Here is an 11,836-nt window from a genome sequence, read left to right on the forward strand (position 1 = left end):
GCAAATAAAACCCACGTATTTGGCAAACGCCATTCTAAGAACGACTTGACCACCGAATCTTTCTTCAATTTGTTGTTTCAATGGTAGATAAGCGTAGGGAACCACTTCGATTGCCAAACCATGCTTCCAATCGTCACCGAGATTCTGTTGACTTTTACTGTAAAAAGTTGTGAAATAATGTGAATATAACGGTGGATTATACCCGAAAAAATGGGAGGCTGAAGAAAAAATAAATAAATGAAAAATAAAACTGACGAAGGAGATCAACTTCTTCTAATCTCGTAATCTTTTTTATTGTTATATCTCTGTTTCGCCTTTAAAAGATATAAAATTAGAATACAAGTCACTACGATGGCGTTCTTTCAAAAACGGAACCATCTGGCATTCCGAAATACGCTTTGTGTGCTGCTTTAATTAAGAGTCCAGTCTCTAATACTCCTGGCATTAATATTATTTCGGTATTTATCTTCTCCCAGTCCTCGATGCCCTCCGGAAAGTGCCAATCAATAAAAAAATGCCCATGATCAGATCGGAAAGGACCCTATAGTGAAGAATTTAATAGTGATCATTAAAAAATTCGATTACACGCGAGTTAGAAACACACGCTATAATATTTTTCACCCACATAATTTGCTGGTCCAGCCATTCTGACGATGGCTTTACCACCGAACTTTTCTTCGATACGATTTTTTACCGGCACATATGCCAGCGGAGATACTTCGATCGTTAAGCCGTCTTTACACTGCGTACCGAGCCTACGAGAATCTTTACTGAAAATGTAAATCAGCACTTGATATGAAAGAACGTTTGAGTAATAACTTTTTTTCTGCTGGTGATCATAACTTACGTGTAATCCGCGACGACGATGTACCGTTTCGAACAAGATGCGACGATTTTTTCCTCCATCAAACAACCACCTCCGCCTTTTATAATGTTGAACGACTCGTCTATTTCATTTATTCCGTCGATGGTACAATCAACCTGGCAAAAAGAAATTATAATAAAAATTTCGGTTCATTCGTTTCGGATAAGAGATAATAATTTTTTGAAATATTATATACTTTTGGGTAATTGTCTAGAGTACCGAGAGTCAGACCATTACTTAAAATCCGCTGTCTCGCCTGGAACGATGTTGGAATACACGTTATTTTCCAATCTTTCTCCTTCACTAGCTCCACTGTAATAAACTTCAATTCAATATATGAACGTTTCTTTCATTGTACACGATGAATAAATTATTTTTAATAAACACCTAATCTTTGAATTACGTAGAGAACCGTGGTACCACTACCTATTCCAACTATGCTGTTATCCTGAGAATCAAATACGTACTCATTAATATATTATGCATGACTCTTAATAAATGTAACTCATGTTTGTTATTATTTTATAAAAAAATTTGAAACCACCGCAATGTTTTCATCGACAGCTTTATAAGCGGCGGCCTTCTTCGCGCTTTCGATAACCGTAGGATTCACCATTATTAAATTAAATTTCGGAGCAGCGGATTTCGTAGTAATGCTGATGGATCAACGACTATTAGTTTGACTGCCTTCAACATCGATACAATATAAACACGGTCATCGTTTGAGATAAGTCCGGTCTGGTGGGGATAAAGAACATTCTTTTACTGTTATCTAAACGTGTTCTACTCGCAGCTTGTATATCCCATCATTATGATAACACTAGCCATAAAAGTTTACGAATTTGAATTATGCCACATTGGTTGTTATGACATGGCGTAAAGTAGAATGTTGACATTTATTTCGAGATTCTCATATATTATTTCTTAAAATCCGATCAATCAACGTATGATTACTTTTGGTATCTGACAATTGGGGGATCAATTTATGAAGTTGTGATACCCGCTGCCCGTCGTGAACTAAAAGAAATGTGATTTAGTAACGTTTTTTTTTTTCATATATATTTCAAAAAACAATTTTTCAGACATTCGCCCGACACAGCATAATAATATCATATTCACATGATCAATAACAGAATTCGAAGTACATCAATAAGTAACAAAAAATCTAGTCTAGAAATAAATTTTTGTCACGTAAAAAATAGATTCTTAAGAATATATGTTCAATAAAAATTTGGAATTCTTCAATTGTTAGCCGCATTTAATAAAGCGGATTTGATCCCAATCTGTCGCGTGATCCGAAGTGAGGATTTCCGAAATCATGTAGCAGATCTTTCAACAACTGTTCCATCGGGCATACCAAAATATGCTTTTTCAGCCATATTCATGAAGAGTCCGATCTCCACTATTCCAGGTATGAGCAAGAGGTCGGTGTAAACTTTATTCCAGTCGGCAACATCAAGTGGAAAGTGCCAGTCAAGAATAAAGTTACCATTATCGGTGACGATAGGCCCCTGTTCAAGATTCATAAATATTAATTTATGTGAACATTCAACATTTTTTTATTAAACCTACATTTACTTACGTATTTGGCTTTAGCCATTCTGATTTCTGCGGTGCCTCCAAATTTCTCTTCTATTTTCAGCTTTATAGGCACATGTGCAAATGGGACAACCTCGATAGGTATTCCTTTTTTGTAATTATCTCCAAACTTTTGAGAGTTTTTTCTGGATTTTGTCAGAGTGAAAGAACATTCATTATTCTACAATCCTCTTATTCTTTTGACCCAAACGTAAGGGTTGAGCAAGAAGTAGCAATCAACTATCTTAATTCGACTTACGTATGGTCAGCTATAATGATAAACTTCTCAGAACATGAGGCAACAATTTTTTCAAGCAACAGACAGCCTCCTCCACCCTTAATAAGATTCATATCTGCGTCGACTTCATCAGCTCCGTCAATAGTACAATCAATCTAAAAAGAACATATTAAAACAAGGAATACATGTAGCAAATGCAACGAATAACGACTGATTGATACCTTTGGATGAGCTTCAAGGTCACCAACAGGTAGATTGTTACTGATGATTAAATGTCGGGTTTGATAAGACGAGGGGATGCAAACAACCTTCAAGTTCTCTTCTTTCTGTCGTTCAGCTAGGAACAAAAAATAGAATGACAACGCGAATTATCACTTGACGCTCTTCAGAGAGTTATTGTTAGATTCATGCAAACACTAAATTCTTAAAAATGACAGGTTTTTTTCGCACAAAAACGAGATTTTTGCATCAAACGTGCGATAAAAATATTTTCTCACCTAATCTGTGAATAGCGTAGATCACTGTAGATCCACTACCAATACCGATAACTGTATTATTCTGTAAATAAAGGATACGTTAGTTAAACTGTCGGTGTAAGTTATTAAGGTTAAGGCTAGCTGTCTTTTGAATCATTATAATTTACTTTAACATATTCATCAACAGCTCTGTAAGCCGCTACTTTTTTCGCACTCTCGAGAGGCCCCATTTCTCTTGATAAGAACTTTATAGATCTTTTACTTATTCTGGAAACACTAACGAACTTTGACACGAGCGCGTGAAGATTAGACAAATATTTGATAATCATTTGAAAACAGACATTGCCTATATATATATACCTTTTCCGCTGTAAAATTATATCGAAACTCAGCACATCCGACAAATCAACGATCGATCGATTTGAGGCGGGGAAATTAAAATCGCAAAAATTGGGTACGTGCGTAACTGATGAATCAAACCCTGATTAATTTTACAATATATTCAGCGTTTGAGATGCACGTAGCACGAAATACAACCAAACAATGTACATTTCATTATTATTAATGATAGTAATATTAATAATAATGATGATGATGACGATGATAGTGATATTAATAATGATAATAATATACTTAGTTAATTAGTATATGCATAATAATTGTATAAGAGCTGTTTATTTAATGTGTATACGTGTAATTATTATATTTTAGTATGTAAGTTACTATCAATTATATTTTTTGTGTTATTCTTAGTTTGTCACGAAAAAGTTTCTTTAATCTGCAATTCTTAAAAATCTGATCACATCTTCTTACGTTATTACGATATTATTATACTAGAGAAATTATACGTGTATCATATATCAATTACAGTATCATACATAACGGCAGATTTTTCTCAAATTTATCGCATAGAATAACACTGAAGTGGCAGCTGCTGAAACCATTGCTGAAATTATGCTACACGTAAGAAAATTGTTTTCCTTCTTTTTCATGATAATATTAAAAATTTAAATAATAAGAATCAATTCAATGTAGCAGTTACGAATCTGATATCATTGTTAAATGCATGTCGTTGTTTGAACTGCGAGAGAGATATCAGGTAACTTAATTGTAAGATTTTTGCAAAATATTCGGTCAATGACGATAGAGCAGTCGATGAAGACAGCACAGGTTGATATACCAAAGATATAAGACTATAAATCGATTCAGCAATATAAGTAGAATGATTACGAATACATTTACGCTCTGCTCTCTCAATTTGCTTTTATGTAATTTTTATTTTTATATACGCCGCATCCTTCTCTATCTCTCGAATTTGTAGTATTTTTTCCTCGCAACAAACACGCTTCATATCCATAGCTCAGATTATAGGATACAGCGTGACAATGCCCAAAAATAGATAATTAGGTGTATAGTATAACAACGAGATAGTTTTTTCTTTTTTCTCTGTCATAATTATCGCGTCCAATTTTTTGCAGTTAACAATTACATAATTACACAACGATCATAATCTACTATAACAATTCTCCCATCTCCTCTTGAACAGCTGCTGAAAATTGTAAGTTATATATTTTTGGTGTTGTTCTTTTTTGTTCTACTTTTTTATCACTAATAAACAAAAATTGAACGTACGCTGTCTTTCTGATGAGCATGGATTTGTTTAAACTCTAAATATATAAATAATGATTAAAAATTACAATTAATAATTAATTACAATTAATAATTAATTATAATTATATATTTATATTACAATCAGCTTCTTCAGAGTACTGCTGCACCACCCCGAGCCTTAAAGCTCTAATCTAAAGTACAACCATTATGATCACATCTATCATTAATATGTATATTAGTCAGAGAGTGTCTTGTAAGAACAAAGAAAGAAATCAAATCAAAAATTTTCTCTGAGATCGAACGATGATGAGGGATTGATGTACAATTTTTCGTATGTGAATTCAAAATTAGGCAGTACAACCAATTGGGGATAATAAAGGGATAAGATAATTTGAAACTGAGTAAGTTTAACACCATGTTCTAAATTCTAGTTATTTTAAAACTCTTTATATTCATCATTTATTTAACTCAAGCTATTTTACAAAGTGTGGTTCCTCGATTCCTATTTTTATTTCTTGTTTTTTTGTTGGCTTTGATAAATCAGAACCGCATTGGAGCGAGTACTAATTATACAATAACGTTCTCACTTTCACAACGAAGGATATTCTCATTATGCTGTCAAGTAGATGTTTTATTTGTCATTTATTTTATCTGCGGTGTTATTTTTTTTCATGGTTTTGCACAATAATTGTATGATTTTTGTTTATTTACTCATCGTTTCTTTTCTTTCTCTTTTCCAATGTTGAAAACAATCAAGTTTTTTTTCGTTTTTCTCTTTTATGTATCGAAGTTTTGAAACACTGATGATAAAATACTCACCGTGTTAATGCACTGAAGCTTAATTTGTTTATAATATATAATATATTTGTTTACTTAATTTTTTGTATGTTAATAAAATGATGCGACACGAAATATTGATGTTATTCAAACGTGTGTCGTTATATTTCATTTGTTAAACTATAAACATTTATAGTCCAATGTGCAACGTATTGACCAGGAGATAATTCCAGTACTTAGCACATGGGTAAAACATACTCAACGAATAAGGAAAATTTCTATCTGACGAGTAGTTAGGTAATTATTATAGTAATGTGTATATGAAATTGAAATGAAAAAAAAAATTTCACATGCGCTATTCAATATATTTTGCTTCCGAAATTCCAGTTCCTATTTTTTCTTTTCTATCCTTTATTCTTCATCATTATCTTATTTTTGTTTACCTTTTATTAACTATTCTTACTGTAAATTTTTTCCTATCTTTTCTCTTCATATTCTTTTTCACATGATTCGACAAATAATCTTTTATCCATACAATTAATTTGATCCGTTTCATTTTTTGTAATTTTTCCTCGTTTTTTTATTGGTTTTTTTTTGTTTGTTATTTGCAGCGAGTGTTATATTTTTTCAATTTTTTTTTTTACTGTAACCATTCATATTTATTTTCAAATACCTCCCAAGAATAAGATAGGTGTAATTAGGTAATGGTTAAAGATATGACAAATAAGGAATCAAAATCAATACTAATACATTGGGAAAGTGCAGCCGCTATCTATAGAACAACAGGATAATTCTGACTGTTTTAATTCCAAAGCAGCTACAATTTGTTGTTAAAACATTTTTTTTTTCTTTTGTTCTTCACCTATTCTTCAGCTCTACTTAGGTAGCCACAGCGTACAAAGTGTGTATTTTGTTTTTAGAATCAAAGAAAAATCCCCACGATCATTCGATTCTTTTAAATTATACAATAATAATAATATTAATAATAATAATAATAATATATAATTGTTATTTTTATCTAAAGCCTTTTTTTTAGTAGGTAGTTCCGCAACAGGTAGTCCGCCGATACTTTTGAGCATCTAAATAATTTTAAAGCTAGGACAAAAAAAAAGATGATAATGATAACAAATCCCCTTACTCGTTTTTCGTCGCAGTTCTCCCAAGTCTTATCCCAATTAGTGAAGTCTTCAGATTCATCTTCAAACAATATCGCTGTATCACAGTCTACGTTCACCCGTCAACTAGTTTTGTCGTCAAAAAGTAAGGAAAAATCTCTCATAGTTGAGATGAGAAAAAAGAAATTTTTTTTTGGCATCACAACTAAATCCTGCCCCATTCGGCAGACTACCTTTCACCAAATATTATTTATTGATATCAGTTGTCTCGGGTAGGAACAGGAAGGTCGAGAGAAAGGTAGTAGCTTTGAGAAGATTTGAATCTGGTTAATTAAGGTAACAGGAGAAAAGGGTAGGGTAAGGGGTTTTGAAATAATTATTAATATATGATATAATAATAATAATAATAATAATAATAATAATAACAATAATGATGAGGTGTTCTAAACAGTGCTAGGACTAGTGCTAAAGGGCCTGTAGGGGTAGTTTGTTTTTTTGGGGTGGAGGGAGCACGGAAATTGGGCGGGGTTAGTGAGGTGGTGGTGGCTCAGTGGATTGGTTCCTCCCGTCAACTGCTCGGACAGGTTTTCTGCGAGATGCTCCTGTAACGTTAACAGGACCTACACCACCTCGCAAGTAAGCCGGGGCTGGAGCAGCTACTGGCTCCCTAATAGTTCCTGTGCCAGTATTCCTTATAGGAGCTGGCGGAAGAGGCTGCTGCAATACCTGAAAGAAGGGAATTAAACTTGGTAAATGAACTTAATCAATAAAAAGTTGTGCGACAACTTTGTTGAAATATATTGTTGTAAACGACACGACACACAGTTTATTGTTCCACACAATTCCCTTTATTCAAAGACTTAATCGCTTTGCGATACAAACACAGTTATCCCTTTTGGTTTGTTAACCCTCTTGTCACAGTTGTGTCTTGGGCAAGACTGTTGATAATTTACACGATCGTCGTACAGCCCGTCAGATATCGGTCAGCATTTTGTCAAAGTCCGAGCCAAACATAGTCGATGTGAATCCGTCCAATGTGTGTCACGTCAGTACCGTAACAATATAATGTATTATTGAGCTTACCAGTGGTTGCGGCAACACGCTGTGCATAAGAGTCTGAACAATAGGCGTATTCTGAGCAGCTATAGCATTAGAATTAGGATTAGGCGGCAAGCCTTGATTTTGTGATCCGATAAAAGGAGCGGATTGGGACTGACTCCCTGCTGCGGCAGCAGCCTGTAAATTTGGAGGATGTACTTGATGTTGATGTTGTTGTTGTTGTTGTTGTTGTTGTTGTTGTTGTTGTTGTTGTTGCTGCTGCTGCTGCTGATTTTGTTGAGCAGCTAATTTGTTCGTGGTTGTTTGATCCCTTTTCACTTCTTGATTAGTCGAGTTACTAGTTTTCTTTGCTGGTAAAAGTACAACAGATGCGTTCGGTGTTTCTGGGGAGGTCGTTGTCGTAGATCCTGGAGTCTGTACAGCCGATTGTTGAGTAAGCTCGGGTAAAGCTTGAGATAAAGTACCAACGACTATCTCACGCGCGAACAAACTCCTGTTCGCACTCTCTCTCTCTATACTTTGAAGCTGGGAATCGGATAGCGTATTCGTCATGCATCTGCGCAAACGAGGAGGTGGTTGTATTACTATAATTATTGACTCTGACAAATCTGTTGGAGAATCAGCAGTCATTTTAACACAGAGTGTGAAGACAAAATGATAAAGATTCGGTTTTTGTTAGTGATTTTTTGAGTTCAGATTAATCCCCATCTTTCACTTCGGTTTTAACAACACTGATGTTTAAAGCAAGATTGTTTTTATGTAGAATTTTTGGGTGAAATGAAATATCTCAGTTGGTTTGGCAGCCGACTACCTAAACATGACATGCACTTCTTGGTTTATATATAGATTCGGTCTTGAGGCAGCGGTTTTTCATTTAACATAAATTCTACCATTTTTACTATATGAGGGCCATTAATCATGAATTTAAAGAAAAATATTATCTTATCACATTTTTCGTCTTTATATCTGAATAGTGAAAGCAGATAAAAAATTAGAATTTCAAAGAAAATCCGTTAATAAACTGCTTTAAAACTTTCAAGCAATAGTGAAGCTTGTATCTTTGTTCTTATTGTAAGTGCATTCTGTAGTGTACAGATAGCTCAGAACTATGCCGCCTTGACACAGATAGGAAATAAAGAGTAGCAGAGCTTAATATACCTTCACCAACCTTAACTTTAAGCTAAATTTAGAGGGCAAAGTTCGCACGATTTATACATCAACTCACCTGGGTAACAGGAACATTGAGTTCTGCGAATTCAGCGACGAGGCATTAGCTGGATTAGCAGCATTATTACCGTTTGCAGCAGCATTGTTGTTGCTCGTGGAACTATTGGCGACGACACTGGCCATTGTAGCTGAATGTCCACTGCTAGCCACACCCCCGCTAACTGTGCCAATCACTTGTGGTTGCCTCCTTGGCAATCTCTCTAACTGCTGCCTTGCAGCCTGTTTTGTATTTGCATATACATTTAATGTGGGTACACAAAGTGATTTGTCGTAAGCCTAATATAAATCAAATCAACTTGGAGTTGTACCAAAACAAAATGAGTATGCTACACGAAAGATATCAGCTTACTATCTGTCAAAATCAATAATGAAGAGATGGGCTTGTGGCTAAAGTTCATCATTAGTAATAGAGAATCTTTGTAAGATCATTTCAAATTCTAAACCTCGTGTATTCATAAAATTTTTGAATCGTGATGAGATTTTTTGCACATACCCTGACCTGCTGGCGTTCCAGCTGCAGCTGCATTTGCAGCTGTTGAAGTTGCGAAGGTGCTGAGGAACCCTGACCAGTACCCGCTCCTGTTCTACGTACCCCAGATAATTGTGTAAGCAGTTCTGCTATGGGATCAATGCTGTCTCGACTGCTGGGGCTTAGTCCTCCCGAAGAACTGAAATGCATGTTGGACCTGCAGGTCCAAATTCACTCCAATGAAAATTATCTAAGATGAGATGATTAGGATCCAGGGGCAAATAAAAACTTGGGGAAATCTAAAGGTTTATAGTAGCTCAAGGAAATTCAAACGTTATTCAATGAAAGATTGATTTGAAAATATGAGCGGCACGAGATAGTATGTGTAGGGTACAGTTATGCCAAGTCCCTTTTTCTATTTGATTCAGAAATTTTTATGAACATCCCAATTCGGTTTCAAATGATTCACTATTTTCTGTGAGGTTCCATTATCAATCTAGCATACCTCCTTGGTCTTGGTGCACTCACACCTCGTGAGGGGTGTGGTATTCGTCGAACACTATGGCGACTAGCAGCTGGCTCATCGAGAAACGAGATTAAATCTCTGGGACCACTACGATGATCGTGGGTCAAATGTCCCGCAAAATCATCGGTCACAAGGTTCGCATCCCCCCCTGGCAGAGACGCGCATACAGGGCATATCTGTTCAGGAATTTTAAAGCACTTACTTCAGTCACACTGTAACATGCAGACAAGAAAATTGGGACTCATTAAGGCATAACGAATTCTATTTTACCACTTCAAAGGATGTGTCCGGATGATCCGCAGCAACGTGTTCCTGCAAAGTTGCCTCTGTAAATCCCATTCTGGTGCAGTAAGGACAAGTCAAGGACTGTGGCTGCTCAACACTAACTCCTTCTCCACCGTAGTAGAGTTCTGTTTAGGAGTAAATACTTTATAGCCTCTTTCTTGGATTATATGTTTGCAAAAAAAGTTTTAGGTAGATAATTCGAATATTACCAAAGTCAGATCTTGTCAGAATGCACTGCATAGGGTGATCGACAAGATGCCGAGTTGTATTTGCACCTGCCTCATAGCAGTTTGCGCACAGATCATAATCGTAACACACCAGGCACTTGTACCTACGGCCCCTAAAGTTACCCTTGAGGCAGGAGTCGCAGCTTACCCCTAAATACAAATGTTTCGATCTATTATTCAAGTGATTAATGCAACAGAGAGTAAGCTACTAATATTTGTTAGTCAAAACGGAGATTATATTTCTGTATCAATTACAACCTGAGTGATTACATGATAATTACTACAAGCAATACATTGATAAACAATAAATATGCTCCTCAGGTTAAGAGAACACCTCTTTTTTGGATTCAAGCCAAAAGAATTTCCCCAGTCAAGTTTATTTTCGTAAAACAGCTACTTTTGAACAAAATAAAAACTACTATGCCAGATGGAAATTTAAAATTACCCTCGTGATTATTCCTCATCGTCATTCATGAATTTTCAATAGAAAAAATATAGTAATTACTTCCAGGAATTGATTCAGGAAAGTGAATGCTCGGAAATCAAGTCTGAAGTTGATGATAGAAGTAACAAACTACGATATGTTACGATATGAGTCGTCTCACGAAAGTGAAGGGAAGATATTGAAAATTTAACTAGCGTGTATAAAAACGGAGTTTCTAATTGACAGTTGGTCTTTACAGTAATCAGCTGTCATCAGGTATAAATGTAAATCCACTGCAGATTACAAAAGTAGGATGCTAATTATTTTGGGTGGCGAGAAAAAAGATTAGGTGACAACTAATCCAAAGCCCAACCGAAGCGCAATTCATTTATGAAAAATGTTTCAGGAATAATTTGCAAAAATTTCTAACAAATTTCTCTAATAATGCGTGCTGCCATCTGCACAGTGACATTATATCTGGCTCTTTCTTTGGCTCGCTCTTGTACGTACTAGGGGGCTAAGAAACCGAGGAACAAAATTAATTTATTTTAGGTATTCATCGAGAACGGCACACCCGAGGGATGCGCTCTGACCATCCCAGATGGATGAAATTTTTAATGTATTCCGATTATAAACTGATTGGAGAATTCTCCTTGAATTTTGAGGCTCAATATCGTAAAGGTAGCCCACCACCACTCAGCACTCAGTAGCAGCAGTAGCGCATGAAAGAAGTTGAAACACACGTACCGTCATGTCGACTCATTTTCTATTTAATAATCTCATATACGCCGCGTAGCACGAGCTGCGCGCTAGCACTTATTACCAAACACGAATGTTTGGAACACGCCGATAAAGTTTAACAGCAATCTGTTGGACAGGTGAAACGTAAAAACATTAACCGTGTTGAACAAAAAATTTCTCGTTACAAATTCCAGCGTAAAACCTAACCCAACTAGGCT

The 11,836-nt window shown here is 35.5% G+C and overlaps 2 protein-coding genes across 6 annotated transcripts; both read right to left on the minus strand.

The window, feature by feature from the left end:
- Positions 1 to 268: 268 nt before the first annotated feature.
- Positions 269 to 3,510, minus strand: LOC105687750 (ribose-5-phosphate isomerase). 3 transcript variants are annotated; one of them, XM_012403618.3, is made up of 8 exons: positions 3,325 to 3,510; positions 3,179 to 3,239; positions 2,903 to 3,018; positions 2,703 to 2,836; positions 2,448 to 2,589; positions 1,253 to 2,376; positions 1,062 to 1,187; positions 901 to 981 (listed from the first exon to the last, which is right to left on the minus strand). In XM_012403618.3, exons 1-6 carry the CDS (start codon positions 3,484 to 3,486, stop codon positions 2,182 to 2,184), a joined length of 810 nt encoding a protein of 269 aa, XP_012259041.2. In that variant the 5' UTR covers positions 3,487 to 3,510; the 3' UTR covers positions 901 to 981; positions 1,062 to 1,187; positions 1,253 to 2,181. The 3 variants fall into 3 exon arrangements, with proteins under 3 accessions (XP_012259067.2, XP_048505913.1, XP_012259041.2); XM_012403644.2 differs by lacking the exons at positions 2,448 to 2,589; positions 2,703 to 2,836; positions 2,903 to 3,018; positions 3,179 to 3,239; positions 3,325 to 3,510 and adding exons at positions 269 to 541; positions 626 to 770 and having other exon boundaries at positions 848 to 981; positions 1,062 to 1,177; positions 1,253 to 1,313; positions 1,410 to 1,570; XM_048649956.1 differs by lacking the exons at positions 2,448 to 2,589; positions 2,703 to 2,836; positions 2,903 to 3,018; positions 3,179 to 3,239; positions 3,325 to 3,510 and adding exons at positions 269 to 541; positions 626 to 770 and having other exon boundaries at positions 848 to 981; positions 1,062 to 1,177; positions 1,253 to 1,313; positions 1,407 to 1,551.
- A 1,683-nt stretch (positions 3,511 to 5,193) lies between these two features.
- On the minus strand, positions 5,194 to 11,829 carry LOC105687747 (E3 ubiquitin-protein ligase KCMF1-like). 3 transcript variants are annotated; one of them, XM_012403611.3, is made up of 8 exons: positions 11,625 to 11,829; positions 10,436 to 10,603; positions 10,212 to 10,351; positions 9,921 to 10,117; positions 9,440 to 9,632; positions 8,945 to 9,165; positions 7,744 to 8,275; positions 5,194 to 7,386 (listed from the first exon to the last, which is right to left on the minus strand). In XM_012403611.3, the coding sequence occupies exons 1-8, from the start codon at positions 11,638 to 11,640 to the stop codon at positions 7,189 to 7,191; spliced, it is 1,665 nt and encodes a 554-aa protein (XP_012259034.2). In that variant the 5' UTR covers positions 11,641 to 11,829; the 3' UTR covers positions 5,194 to 7,188. The 3 variants fall into 3 exon arrangements, with proteins under 3 accessions (XP_012259034.2, XP_048505909.1, XP_012259032.2); XM_048649952.1 differs by lacking the exon at positions 11,625 to 11,829 and adding an exon at positions 10,899 to 11,546 and having other exon boundaries at positions 9,440 to 9,614; XM_012403609.3 differs by lacking the exon at positions 11,625 to 11,829 and adding an exon at positions 10,899 to 11,539.
- Between the last annotated feature and the right edge of the window lie 7 nt (positions 11,830 to 11,836).

Source organism: Athalia rosae, chromosome 2 (genome assembly GCF_917208135.1).
Source record: "Athalia rosae chromosome 2, iyAthRosa1.1, whole genome shotgun sequence".
Lineage (NCBI taxonomy): Eukaryota > Metazoa > Arthropoda > Insecta > Hymenoptera > Athaliidae > Athalia > Athalia rosae.